At 47.3% G+C, this 14,776-nt stretch overlaps 1 protein-coding gene across 2 annotated transcripts in view; it reads right to left on the bottom strand.

Annotated features, from left to right (window-relative positions):
• LOC122480630 (mitochondrial intermediate peptidase) overlaps window positions 1–14,776 on the bottom strand; it is a 157,313-nt gene that overhangs the window by 102,451 nt on the left and 40,086 nt on the right. For both annotated transcript variants that reach the window (XM_043575263.1, XM_043575273.1), the window contains 3 exons: window positions 4,717–4,870; window positions 3,146–3,223; window positions 998–1,202 (listed from right to left, as the gene is read on the bottom strand). In XM_043575263.1, the coding sequence (XP_043431198.1) occupies window positions 998–1,202; window positions 3,146–3,223; window positions 4,717–4,870 (437 nt within the window). The remainder of the gene's footprint in view (window positions 1–997; window positions 1,203–3,145; window positions 3,224–4,716; window positions 4,871–14,776) is intronic.

Genomic DNA, 14,776 nt, shown 5'->3' on the forward strand with positions numbered 1-14,776 from the left:
CAATCCTCAGTGAGAAAAGCAATGTTTTAAACTTAAAATTACTAAAAGCAACAAATCCCGTAAGAACTTTTTGGTGACATTTTATGATGCCGTCCAGCTCATCTACAGTCTTTTCAAATATCCTCTCCTTCCCCCAAATACTGTATTTACAAAGTTAGTTAATAAACACTGAATGACAGCAATTTAGTAGGTGACCTATAGCTGACCATATAGGATAGTGAGCTTCTTAGAGATGAGACAACAAAGAGGAAAGTCTACACAGCATATCATCAAATATGGCCACATTACCAGCATGAAAGGCTGTCATTTTATATAGGGGGAAAGCATAGGAAAAATGAAAAGTACCTTATCATACTTTTTAAACAGGCTTTAATGTGTTTTCTAACTGATTTTGGAGACAAAGAGGCAACATTCTTCCACTTACTAACTCTGTGCTAGGTACTGAAGACACATGTATTTATTCACACACACACACACACACACACACACACACAGCCAAAAACTTAAATTCCAGGGGCGCCTGGATGGCTCCGTCAGTTGAGGGCCCAACTTTTGATTTCAGCTCAGGTCATGATCCCAGGGTTGTGGGATCGAGCCCCAAGTCAGGCTCCGTGCTGAGCGTGAGCCTGCTTAAGAGTCTCTCTCACTCCCTCCTTCTGCCCTCTCCCCGACCACCCATACTCTCTCTCAAAAAAAAAAGAGTGTCCAAAAACTTCAATTCCATATAGAACATGATAAAATGAAAAAGGTGCAAACTCAGAAGACACTGGCATAATCCTCGGTCACAACTGTTAGCAAGGGAGGAGAAAAATGTACGATGATCAGGTTGTGTAACAGCTGGAAGGGCCAGGTGAGGCAGCCTGCAGTAAACGACCAGCGGACAACGTTAAACGGCTGGATTTTGTGAATGAGGAGCCTTTTTCCCCCCAGTCTAAATAAACGACATGCTTTCTTAAAGGATCGTTGTTGAACAGAAGTCCCCCCTTCGTTGGCTCACCAGTGACGTGTTGGTAACGAGTACGTCCCAGCATAGAATGCATGGCATGTCCCATTTCATGGAAAAGATTTTCCATCATTGCAGGAGTTAATAAAGTTGGTAAGTTCCTTGAGGGATGGGGAAGATTCAGCATAAGAACTACGACTGGGAGCTGGTAGTCTCCGTCTTCCTTTAATCTGCCTCCACGGATGGTAAAATGGCAGTCCTTAATGAGACAGAAAACATAATTAGACGAGAAAGTATTAGGTAATCTGAATACAAAATCACACCAAGGCGTGTGAGTTCCAATTTTAGCTTAATTCTGTTCTCTTTAGTTACAGACACTTTTCCGAATGCTTCTTATTTTGCTAAAATTTTAAGTTTTCTAAAACACCAGTAATACCTTGAGCTTGTGTTGATTACTTCATTCATTCGCTCCAAACAGATCTATCGAGGCGACGCTGTACCAGATGTTGGAAACAGAGTCATCAGAGAGTTTAGATCCACACCCTCAACTGTCCACGGGCAGGTGGGAAGGGACGGACATTGAGCTACTACTTGGGGTGGGTGGTGCCATTAATGTTTACTGAGCGCCTTCCACGCGCGTCAGGCGGTGAACTAGGAGACACTTCTCACACCTGTTGTCTGTGTCGCTGAGAAGTGATGAACTCTAAACTGTCACAAAGCAAGGAATTTGGAGTAACTTCCTCTAACGGGCTGAGAGTCACAGGCACTGTATCACTTATTCTTCACAATAACCCCATGAGGCAGGCATCTCATTTTTCAGAGGAGGAAAAGGAAAGCGAAGTCACGTGCCCAAGGACACACAGCCAGGACCGCCGGGATCTGATTCTGTGTCACCTAGACTCTGGCCCCACCTTTGACACCTACATCAGATTTGCCTCCCTGAGCTTCTCTCCCCCCCGTCAAATCCCAGAGCAGCCCCCCCCATCTCATATGCGCAGAGCTATTCAAATGCACTAGAAAGTGTGAACCGCTATTCAAATATAGGGCACCACGATCTCTGTTACAACTTAGAACCTCAAATCTTGACATTTCCCATCAAATTACCCGAAACTGCTGAGGCTAATTAACCGGCAAACCTGGAATGCGGCGAAAGGAAATGAACTCGCGTTTTCTTTACAAGGCGTGAACTGGTGGCTGATAAGGTTTCCATGTGGGCATATCTTCTATAATTCTAAACTAAGACCCTTGTCAAGGCTGAAAAGTAGAAAAGAGCTAAGGCTCTAGTCAGGATGTCTGGGTTCAGGGGTGCCTGGGTCGCTCAGTCAGTTAAGCATCCGACTTTGGCTCAGGTCATGATCTCACAGTTTGTGAGTCTGAGCCCCTCGTCCGGCTCTGTGCTGATAGCTCAGAGCCTGGAGCCTGCCTCGGATTCTGTGTCCACCCCCGCCCCCCGTCTACCCCTCCCCCACCCATGCTCTGAGACTCTCTCTCAAAAATAAAATAAACATTAAAAAAGAAAGAAAGAAAAGAATGCCTAGGTTCAAATCCTAGCACTTCTAGCTGTGTGGCTCTGAGCAAGTAACTTAACCTCTCTGGCCTGTTTCCTCATAATGTCAGAGCTTAGTTCAAAAGGTTGAGATGAACATTCAAAGACATCATGGCTGGGATACAGAAGGGCTCGTAAGATATCCGCTGTCATTACCACTGTCGTTATAACCGTAACCCAGATAAAAATGGCAGCCACAGGCGTATGTAATTATTTCCATAACCTTTATTACCTTTAAATTCCTCCCTAATTTCAAATCTATATACTCAGTAGCGGGGCGCCTGGGTGGCTCAGTCGGTTAAGCATCCGACTTCAGCTCAGGTCACGATCTCACGGTCCATGAGTTCGAGCCCTGCGTCGGGCTCTGGGCTGATGGCTCAGAGCCTGGAGCCTGCTTCCGATTCTGTGTCTCCCTCTCTCTCTGCCCCTCCCCCGTTCATGCTCTGTCTCTCTGTGTCTCAAAAATAAATAAAAACATTAAAAAAAAATTTTATATACTCAGTAGCTACCGTTATGTCTTCTAAATGCTAGGGAAGTACAACACTGAAATGTGTTCTAAATGTTAGGGAAGGAGAAAGGTGAGATGCGGAGCGCACAGTGACACAAAAGAACTGTCAGTCCCTTCCAGAGAAATGAGTTTATAAAAAAAGCATCACCTGATGTGGCTTGCCCGCTCGCTGAAAAAAATCACAGTAAATGTACCCCAACAATCCTTCGGATTCATGAACCACAGCCTGGAAAAAAAGTACATTTAGGGGTGAATCAGAAACTAACAGTGGAAAAACATCCCTAATAAGAATCCATATATAAAACCCCCATCGCTGTGACCACGTCCACTCGGTTACATCGCACATCCCGCATCATCTCAAACTAGATTCCGTTTTCTCCTCCTCTCTCGGAGGATTTTGATCTGGGGATTCTGTCAGGAGAGGACACCTCCTTGTTCGAGCCCTTCATCCAGACCGCCAGCGCCCTACGCCACGGCCACCAAACCCCGCTCCTCAGACTGTCCACAACCTCCCCATACACTTGGGGGTAAGCTCTGGCTGGACAGCGTTAGACCTCCATCTCACGGTGCGCATTTATGCCCCCAAATGTTAACCCCTGAATCCAGACACGACAAAAGCTGGCTCCTGGCTTCAGCTGAAGACCAGTCATGTCATTTATGCCCCTCCCTCCAACTGGGCCTATGAAAGGCGCACGGCCTGTGGAGAACTCGACAGCTGGCCTCCGGCTCGCCTCGGCCGCCTTGTCACAACTTGAGGGTTCTGCCCCGGGGAACCTCAGCTTTACGCCTCCCGACCTTCTCCTTGCATTTTGTCCTTTCACTCCCGTTACCAGTTTTTCTTTTACTCGATCTGCGCACTTGACCGGCCTCCGCCACTCTGTGAAGGACGCACTCCACAAACAGGTGGTTCGGGGCGGTGATGAGCGTGCTCCTCCCCGACCCTTTGGCTTCCGCCACCGCGCCTATCTCCCGGAAGGCAGGCGGGAGCCCCTGAGGTGGCGTCCTTCTCTCCACATACAGGGAAGGGAGCAAGGGTGGGACGCACACAGGCAGGAAGTCAAACGGCCTAACAACACAGAGCCTTTCTGACAGACAGATAAGTCCATACCGCCTCGTAATCTTAAGAAGAGGAAAAAATAAACATACTCACGTCTCAAATACAGGGGGCCCTAACTGGAGAAGGGTGGACGCCGGGCTCGAAGTTATTATCAAAGAAGTCAAACCAGAGCACGGGAGAAAAATCAATATATTGTGCAAATTATATATATAGATATATATATATATATATCTATATATAGATATATATATAAAATTGCTCCCACAAGATGGGAAGAGGGTTGGGGAGAAAAGTACAAGTGACAGAGGCCGTGGATCCTGGAATTAACCGAACGCGACACCGAGCAGTGCAGGAACGTGGCAAGTAATGACAAATGTCCCCTGAACCAGAATCTGTCAACATACGAAGGCTCAACGTTCCAACAAGTCCCTACGCTTCGCAGCTCTGTGTCTATCGATCCGAGGCAACAACCGATTTTAGAGAAAACTGGTGCTGTGGGCAGTGTCCCAAGTCAGAAGTGGTGACCTGGATTCTCTGCTGAAACGGAAACAAGGGCAGACAGGCTCCGCGAGGGCACGGCTCGCCTGGACGAGAAACTGCCAGAAGCTCCCTACCAGGCCCGAGAGGCACGCGGGGCGACCCCACGCGGACCGCACGCTTACCAGTTTGCGGACGCCCTCGCACCACACCTCTCCTTTCGCGGGCTGCTCGGCATACAACGTAATCCCTAACAGTCTGCCGAACAAAGTGTTGAGGCCTTCCATGCACGCCCCGAGGGAGAAAAATGGACAATACAAACTGGGCTCGATGTTGTACCTGAAAGAAAGAAAAGAGGTTCAATGGTATTTTTGTTTACTGCAGTTTCTGAGGGTAAATCCAGGGAACTCTCCATGTAAAACCTAGGATCATGGCAGCTAGAAAAATGGGATTGAAAACAGAAAGGTAGATATATATGTGTGTGTATACGCACACACACACACACATATTTTTTAATTTGAGAGAGAAAGGGTGCAAGCAGGGGATGGGGGGGGTGGAGAGAGAGAGAGAGAGAGAGAGAGAGAGAGAGAGAGAGAGAGAATGAATCCCACACAGGCTCACGCTCGGCATGGAGCCCAACGCGGGACCTGATCCCATGACTCTGGGATCATGACCTGAACTGAAATCAAGAGTTGGACACTCAACCAACCGAGCCACCAAGGCTCCCTCAGAAAGGTATATTTCTATATCTTTTGAGGGATTTTCAGAAGAAAGGCAGTCCAGTTATTCTTAGTAGTAAAAGTAGTAAGTGGTAATTCTTAGCATTAAGAATAATTTTAGGAGTGCCCGGTGGCTCAGTCTGTTAAGCCTCCGACTTCGGCTCAGGTCATGATCTCGCACTCCGTGGGTCCGAGCCCCACATCGGGCTCTGTGCCGACAGCTCAGAGCCTGGAGCCTGTTTCGGATTCTGTGTCTCCCTCTCTCTGCCCCTCCCCCGCTCACACTCTTGTCTCTCTCTCTCTCTCTCTGTCAAAAATAAGCATTAAAAAAAGAGTAATTGGGGCGCCTGGGTGGCGCAGTCGGTTAAGCGTCCGACTTCAGCCAGGTCACGATCTCGTGGTCCGTGAGTTCGAGCCCCGCGTCGGGCTCTGGGCTGACGGCTCAGAGCCTGGAGCCTGTTTCCAATTCTGTGTCTCCCTCTCTCTCTGCCCCTCCCCCGTTCATGCTCTGTCTCTCTCTGTCCCAAAAATAAAAAAAAATAAAAAAATTTAAAAAAATAAAAAAAGAGTAATTTTGGTAATGAGCAATTAAGGTAGACACACCATTCTGCAATCTTCATCCCTTTCAGGTTATTTACTTTCACTGACTTAACTAAGCAATCTATCTCAATTACCCACATTATACACATTCCTTTATGTACACCTACAGACAAATCTGACCAGTCTGACCTATAAGGGTAAAGTTCCCGTTACGAAATATGGCATATTCTAAAAATTTGTGACTTATATCCAATAAATAGCAAACAAACCCAAGACCTGAGGCATACTGAATGAATTTAAATTTCACCGCTAGTAGAATATTTGTTAGTGGAAAAAAAACCTCTGTAACATATATAATCAGATCTTAATTTGTCTCTTTTGCTATTATACACCTTAAACGAAGCACAATATACTGGCAAGCACAGTTATTATTTTTCACTCGAAAATGACTTTTTATGTCCTCTTCCAACATAAAGCAAAGCACACCAGGATACGTGATGCAAATGTCCATTTCTGAGTCATTCAGCCAGGCCAAACTTTACGACCACAGCTAGAAAGAATGGTCCAGAATAAGAAGAGGTGCTTGTTCTGTGTCCCCTCCGTGGAGTTAACAAAATGTGTACTTATGGTGACAGAAGGTAGCTGGAGTTGTGATGAGCATAGCATAACTTGTCAAATCACTATGCTGTGCCCCGAAACTACCCGAGTTCTTGCGTGTCAACTGCACTTCAATAAAAAATAATTAAAATAAAAACATATATATACACAAACTTACATGGAAAACAGACGCAAATTTACGCTTACTACTAAATGGGGGCTTGGATTTAGTGAGCAAGTGTAAATTATACCACAAGAGAGATTTGGGCTTCAGAAATCCACAAATATACAACGTAGTTCCTGATCGATTTTTCATAAAAATAGACTCTCGCTGGTGAAAGGTACGTCGGCAGCCTAGTGCCCTCGCTCACTGATTCACACGTTTGTGCCGGCTGCCGAGACAGCTGCTGGATGCTGGAGGTAAGGAATGGGGGGCAGGGGGGTGCCTGTAAGGAGCTCACTGTGAAGGAGGCAGACAGGTGGAGGGACCACCCTGGTCTTCCCGGCCTGGAGCAGCACAGAGTAGGTGCTAGAGGTACTGTGGGAGGGCTGAGTGAACGACCCAGACAGTGGGACAGCAAGAGGGGTGATGACTTCACTTGTGGAGGGCAGCGTAGAGACAGGAAGGGGTCACAGAAAGGAATTCAGAAACGGGAGTCTGCTGGCTGGGGTGCGGGTGGGGATTAAGGGCAGGGTCGACTAATAAAGAAATTCCAGGGAGAAGCCACAGTATGAAGTCATGAAACAACCTGGTAACTTCTACACCAGGTGGCTAATCAGGAGCCAGTTCAGGATGCTGGGGATAAACGGGAAGAGAGAGGGAGGCACACGTGGGCAGGGTCCAGAGAACTGAGGGCCTCACGCGTAAACCTGAACGGTTGGGATCTTACGTTGTACGCACAGGGTCCCTCAACCTTTCATCACGTACCCCAATCGCTAAAAGAAGTTCTGAGTATTCAACCTTGATATATGTATATTTGTAAATCACACGTGCGTGCTATTGTTCTACTACATTCCAAGACAAAAAAAGATCCATTCTTACAAGCTGAAATAAAGGAAAATAAATCTAAACAGAATTTCTAGTGCTGTATGTCCATACTCTCAGTGAACTGTTTACAGATTGGGAAACGGGAGACTGCCTCTGCAGGCAACAGAGAGGCAATGCGATGCTTTCTGGAACACTGCAAGGTGGACACCGTGGCGGGAGGAATGCAGGAGCGGCGGAGAGAAAAGACGGTAAACTAGGGTCCGAGTATAAGCAAAAGCGGTGGGGCAAGGATGAAGGGGCAGTTTTCAATTTGTTTTTGTTGGGCGAGGAAAATGTTCGGGGCTGTGTGAGCGAGAAAGGAAGGTCTAGAGTGACACACGGGGTGCTGGCGTGAGGAAATGCATGGATGGGATGGCAGGGTCACGAATCAGAGCACCAGGCACAAAGAAAGAAAGAAGGGAGCGTGGGTAGGTTTGTGGGAGAAGAGAGGAGGGCGGGTGCAGTCGGGGGAGAAGGATGATGGATTCGCGGAGAGCAAATTCAATTCTGGAGACACTGACTGTGAAGTGCCCGTAAGATGTCAGATGCTCAGGATGTTGAAACTGAGACTTGCTCGGGTGTCAGAGCTGTGGGAGAGGAGCAGTCACTGGGGAAGGGGCCCAGCAGCGGATCTTCCAGATGAAGAGACGCAAAGGAAGACAGAGAAGAAAAGTCAGAGCTGTCAGGACACTGAAGGAAGGGACAGCATGGAAACAGGGGAGAAAATGTGTTGTAAAAGCAGGAAATAATGGAGGTTTCCGGTGTCTGGTCCGGCACGTAAGGAGCCCGGAAGGCATCGCTCCATCCGAAAGACAAGAAAAATGCTCAACCAACAAAACATCAACAACTCTTCTTGTGTCCAGCAGAGAATTGAGGTCACAGAACAAACTGCCGCCCCCCAAATTATAAAGATGCTTGTCTGCTACAGAGAATCACAGTTCAGAGAACTCTCCAGTATATATAGACTAGCACCGAGGAGGAAAATTTAAACTACAATTGACAAATTGCTGGAGGCTCAGTGTGGACAAATCGGAGAATTCAAAACTCTAGGGAGGCTCAGTTTAAGGGAGGATCCCCACACTTTTATGAGTTTTTACCTCTGGGAGCCCTACCAGGTTCTCACAAGATGGAGAAAAATTCTCCCAATCCTTCCAGCAGGGGGGAGTAAAAAATTGGCATTTTGAAATACACCAGGGCACTGTGTTATTCTTAATAAGGCTGGCCTCAAAAGAAACAATCTTACCAGAGCCTAACTTACCTAGAAGAAAAGAGATATCCAACCCAATCCCCCTGTCTCATGAAAGCAGAAAAGGGGAACTGAAAAGCACTTGTGAAAGTCAGAACCCAGGGGCACAGGCTCCATAACAGACTGAGACCCGATCACAGGACTACAGAAGGCATCCGCTCCCCCACACCCTCACCACCAGGGCAAGTGGGGATCCTGCAAAATAACAGGAGAATACAACTGAAAAACTGCACATCTCACACCTTATTAAGTAGAAGTCTCCAGGGAAACCCAAACACAACATGGGAGACAGAAAAGGAAACAAAGAAAAGAAAACGTTTAGCCTCTGCTACCGCAGCCACTATAAACGCAAACAAAGCCTAACTAACTCGTAGCCAGTGAGTAAATCAAACCCAACTTTCTGCAAACAACTTCAAGTCACGATCAAAGATGAAGGCTACAGCCTGAAGAAACAGAACAAACGTTCAGGTACATTGGAGACGTCAGAATAACCAGATTGAGAATTCAGAATGGCGATGATTGACATGCCAAGGGGTCGAGGGAAATACACAAGATTCATGGGTCGTGTAAACAGCCAGAGGGAAGCCCTAAAAAAGAATCAAGAGGAGGGGCGCCTGGGCGGCTCAGTCGGTTGGGTGTCCGACTTCGGCTCAGGTCATGATCTCGCGGTCCGTGAGTTCGAGCCTCGCGTCGGGCTCTGTGCTGACGGCACAGAGCCTGGAGCCTGCTTCTGATTCTGTCTCCCTCTCTCTCTCTGACCCTCCCCTGTTCATACTCTGTCTCTCTCTGTCTCAAAAATAAATAAACGTTAAAAAAATTAAAAAAAAAAAAAAAGAATCAAGAGGAGACGCCAGAGACGCATTACAACGTAACACAGAAGAAGGCAGCTTCTGTCCTGCTCGTCGGGAGACTGGGCATGGCCAAGGAAGCCATCCGTGAGCTTGGAGAAAGGTCAATAAAAACCTCCAAGGGTATGACACAAAGAGAAAAAGGATGAAGAAGACGAGAAGACCCAAAGAGTTGTGGGACAGTTACAAAAGAGGTAATGTGGGGCGCCTGGGTGGCTCAGTCGGTTGAGCATCCGACTCCGGCTCGGGTCATGATCTCATGGTCTGTGGGTCCGAGCCCCGCGTTGGGCTCTGTGCTGACAGCTCAGAGCCTGGAGCCTGTTTCAGATTCTGTGTCTCCCTCTCTCTGACCCTCCCCTGTTCATGCTCTGTCTCTCTCTGTATCAAAAATAAACATTAAAAAAAAAAAAATTAAAAAAAAAAAAAAGAGGTAATGTACGTGTAATAGGAACTAGAGAAGAGCCCGCTTTCAAGCCTTAGAAGGGAGCAGAGCCAGGATAAGGGCAGGCCTACGTTTGCTGCGCGAATGAGGCAGGGCCTCATTCCTGCCATTCCACAGGCTGTCGGCTTTTTCTGCTCTGGCCCACGGGACCGTGAAGAACCCATGGCTGTGTGTGGGCTGCCGCGACGGGTGCCTGGCTCCTTTCATATGGTTCTGTCCTCGCTGTCCGCACAGTGCTCCCCTCTCTGTGATTCTGCCCTCTGGACTGAAGGGCCTTGGCCTCCATGGCCTCCCGGCTCTAATTAGGGGCTCTGCCAGGGAGACCAGCACGACCTTTGCCGACCCCGCGGCTCATCTACAATTTGGAAGTGCCTCCAAAAAGGGAGCTGGGGGCCCTGCAGGGGTCACCTGTTTGTCTTCCCTCTTTCAGGGAACGCGGGCTGACATCCGAGCGTCACTGCCTCATACTTTTGATCAGACTGTGTTTAGTCGTGCAGGCAGGAGGTAAATTTGGCTCCTGTTACTCAAGGCAGGGCAGAAGTCTCCTTGTATTTGAGGGCGCCTGGGTGACTCAGGGGGTTGAACGTCTGACTCTCGATCTTGGTTCACAGTTTGTGAGATCGAGCCCCGTGTCAGGCTCCAAGCTGTCGGTGCGGATTCTCTCTCTCTCTCCTCTCTGCCCCTCCCCCTACTCATGCTCTCGCTCTCTCAAAACAAATACTTTTTAACGAAAAAGAAAAAACAGAAGTCTCCTTACATTTGAATTTTAGGACAGTTGATGTTCAAAAGGGAACACGAAACGTATACCTTCTCGGGGGGTGAGAAAACGGAAGTAATCAGGAACGCCAAGGCTATTGCTACGCCCGTCCAGTGGAGGGACTCCACAGCCGTCCCGGGCAGTACTGTGGGGAACCGGAACACAGAACTAAGATCGTCTAAAGAAAAGAAGTGACCTTAGGACCCAGAGGAACCGGCTGGGTCTGGGAAAACACACAAACTGGAGGAGCGGGGCTCCAGAAAATGCTTCTGAGCAGCACGGGCAAACCAGAAGAACACGAGACGTAGAAGCAAAGGGAAGCGGGGGACGGCACCGCCATAAACTCCCTGCATTGCCCGCTGCGCCTCTGGGGGGCCCCGCCTCGACGTGACTTTGGATAGAACGGGAGTGCCTTTTTCTAGAACGTGCGAGAGTTTTACTACGTGTGGTGGGGTGTATTTTTAAAGTTCGGGCAGTGAGGAAAAGAATTTCTGTATCTAGAAAGAGGAGAGGGTACTGGCTAAGAGCACCAGGTTGGAACCAGGAGGTCTGAGTCTGAAGCGTCACCCTATGCCGCTTGCCAAGTGACCCTAAGTGGATTACTTCCTTTACACTGTCTCAGTTTGGTCACCTGTGAAGACAGGGATCGGACCACACCGACTTCACGTGGCGTGGAGGTTTCAGACGAGGTAACCCACGAAGCGAAGAGACCAAACATTCAGTAAGTGTCACCAAGCTGATGAGGAGGGAGAACGGAGGAGGCACCCACCTGCGCCCTGTCTGCTGATCACAGAGACCCTCTTCCGTACAGGAGACACTTGGCCACGCTGCAGCCGCGGCGACCACGCACGCACCCTGCCGTGGCGGCCACACGCGCCGGGCCTCGGCCTGGCCAACCTCAGCACTCCGAGAGCCCTGGTGGCAAACGCTTCCAAACTCGGCCCCGAGATTTCTCAGTTACGTGAGTCACCAATTCCGTCTTCTGTGTCCGTTAGCTCGAACTGGGTTTCCATCAGCAGTAACTGAGAGGCTCCTAATGTAGTAGCCACCGTCTGAACTTAATGGCTTTGGAAAAGAGCTCTTATAGGCCATACAGCCCAGATGTTCACATCGGGCGGAGCGTCCCAAGGGCTGTGGCTAACTGGAAGGTCCCTATTTGAGGGCTGGCACCACTAGCTCAAAACGTCACTTGTCTGGGCGAACAAAAGAAATATGAAAATGGAACTTAGTTTTATGGAAAATAGTCGGAAAATAAAAGAGTCGCTTATGTGTGATGATACTGAATCAATCTAGACTGACCTTAAAGAAAAAAATCAAAAGGTCAAGTGCGAACCACAGACAGAACACGAATAAACAGAAATAAAATTAACCACACAGCACTCTAAACTAGAAAATCTGATTTAAAAACATAATTCATGGGGCGCCGGGGTGGCTCAGTCAGTTGGGTGTCTGACTTCAGTTCAGGTCATGATCTCAGGGTTTGTGACTTCGAGCCCCGCGTCGGGCTCTGTGCTGACAGCTCGGAGCCTGGAGCCTGCTTCGGACCCTGTATCTCCCTCTCTCTCTGCCCCTCTGCTGCTCATGCTCTCTCCGTCTCTCCCCAAAATAAACAAACATTGAAAAAAACATTTTTAACATAATTCACATTTTGATTGCCTGAAAATAAAAATAAATACAAAAACAAAATAAAAAAAAAAAGAGAGAGGATTCTGGGACGATGCCAAGCAGGAAGCACCAGCAATCGGTCGTCCCACCTAGACCACAAGTGCACTCGTAGAATGTGTCTGATGTAGCTATTTTGGAGCTCTGGAGTCTGTGGAAGGCATTCAGCTTCCAGGGGAAGGCCCGGAGTGCAAACTGGTCACTTTGAGCTCCCAGCACGGCAGCGCCTACCTATTCCCCATCCACAGCCACAGGGCGGACAGCTGCACACCCGCTCCTGGAGCAGCTTATACACACAGCTCGTGGGGTTAGGGTGGGCAAAAAGGACTCTGTCCCCAAATGGCAGGGATCTGTGCCCTGAGGGCTGATTGCTGCCTCTGATCCCAGAGGTGCGGACAGGCAGACAGCCACTGTTGTACCTCCCCCCCCCGCCCCACTGTTGCAAGCCTCCCCCTCCAGCTCAGGTGACTTCCAGGAGATATAATGGACTCACGCTTTTTTTCCTCTTTCATTTTTCACTTTTCCCCTCCTCAAAACCAGATATCAAAGAGTGGGACATTCAGAAGCAACTGCACGTATGAGGAAAATTGGAAAGTATCTGCACATGTCCCCAGAAAGGCTCAAAACAGACCTGAGAAAACATTAAGTTTACACCTCAGGCTGATCCCCAGCAGATAAACGGACTACAACAAGCGAAGCCACAAAAACAATATACTAAAATTATAATGAAAAAGCCAGCAAACACTAGAGAAGTTTTCAACAACAAAAAAGTATCACAAGGCATACAAAGAAATAGGAAAGTGTGGCCTACGCAGAGGAAAGAAATGATTCAAATCCATCTGTCTCTGAAAAAGACTGAATGGCAGATATACTCGACAAAGACTTTAAAGCAACTGTCTTAAAGATGCTCAAAAGCTAAAGAAAGATGTGAAGAAAGTCAAGAAAACAGTGTGTGAACAAAATTAAAATATCAATAAAGAGACAGGAAAACCTAAAATGAAACCAAAAAGAAATTCGAAAGCTGAAAGGCACAATAACGGAACTGAAGAATTCACTGAAGGGAGGCAAAGGCAGATTTGAGCAGGCAGAAGAAAGAAACAGTGACATGAAGACAGGAGAATAAAAATTATAGAGGCTGATGAACAGAAAGAAAAACGATTGAAGTAAAGAGAGCCTAGAGACCAATGGGAAACCATAAAAAGGACCAGCATACAAATCATGGGAGTCCCAGTAGGAGAAGATAGAAAAGGGCAGAGAAAACATCCGAAGAAATAATGGCTGATAAGTTCCCAAATTTTAAGAAAGACAGGAATATAAATATCCAAGAAGCTCGAAAAACTCCAAGAAAAATGAATTCAGACACCCAAACCAAGACAAATAATAATCAGACTTTCAAAAGCCAAAGATGAAGGATGAACCTTAAGAGCAGCAACAAAAGCAAATCATCACATACAAGGTATATTCAGTAAGATTTTCTGCATATTTCTCATCAGACACTTTGGGAGGCCAGCCGATATATTCAAAGTGCTAAAATAAAAATACTCAGTCAAGAGTCCTATATCTGGCAAAACTATCTTTTAAAAGTGAGGGAGAAATCAAGACATTCCCAGATAAATAAAAGCTGAGGAAGTTTAAGACTACTAGACCTGCCCAGCAAAAAAATGATCAAGGTGAAATTTAAGGACACTAGACAGTAACTGAAACCATATGAAGACATAAAGATCTCAATTAAGGTAAATGCATGAGAAGTTACAAAAGCTAGTATTATTGTAACAATGGTTTGTAACTGTATTTTCTGTTTTCTACAGGACCTAAGAGACCAACCAATACATTTAAATTAAAAAAAAAAATCATTAATGTAAAATCTAATATTACTGTAACTTTGGTTTGTAACTCTAAATCTTTGAGTTTCTACATAATTGAGGAGCGCCATCACCGACTGAGCCAGCCAGGCGCCCTGGAAGTATTTGTATTTTGAGACGGGGATATCTTAGCACCTCAGCAAGCACAGGGAAAGAAGTTAAGAGAAAGAAAGAGATTGATGATATACAAAAAGTTAGGGTAAGCGATCCCTTTTTCTTCGTTTTATATGTAACAACATGTAATTACTATTGTATCAATCCCTGAGATGCTTTACAATTTGCAGAGCACTTTCGCATCAAGAGTCTCCCACACTCCTTACATAATTCTGTGAGCCACGCAGCTTGTTTTACTTGAGGAAACGGAGGTCCAGAGAGGCCTGTCACGGCACCAGGCGGTCTAGGAGAGAGAGCCCTCAAGTTGCAATCCTGGCTCTCTCTCTCCCTGGTGCTGTGCTTCGAGCAAGGTACTTGGCTTCTGGAGGGGCCTCGATTTGCTAACGAGGGAAACGGAGACGACGCTTCCCGGCTCCCCGATGGCCAGACCA

Source organism: Prionailurus bengalensis, chromosome A1 (assembly GCF_016509475.1).
Source record: "Prionailurus bengalensis isolate Pbe53 chromosome A1, Fcat_Pben_1.1_paternal_pri, whole genome shotgun sequence".
NCBI classification, from domain to species: domain Eukaryota; kingdom Metazoa; phylum Chordata; class Mammalia; order Carnivora; family Felidae; genus Prionailurus; species Prionailurus bengalensis.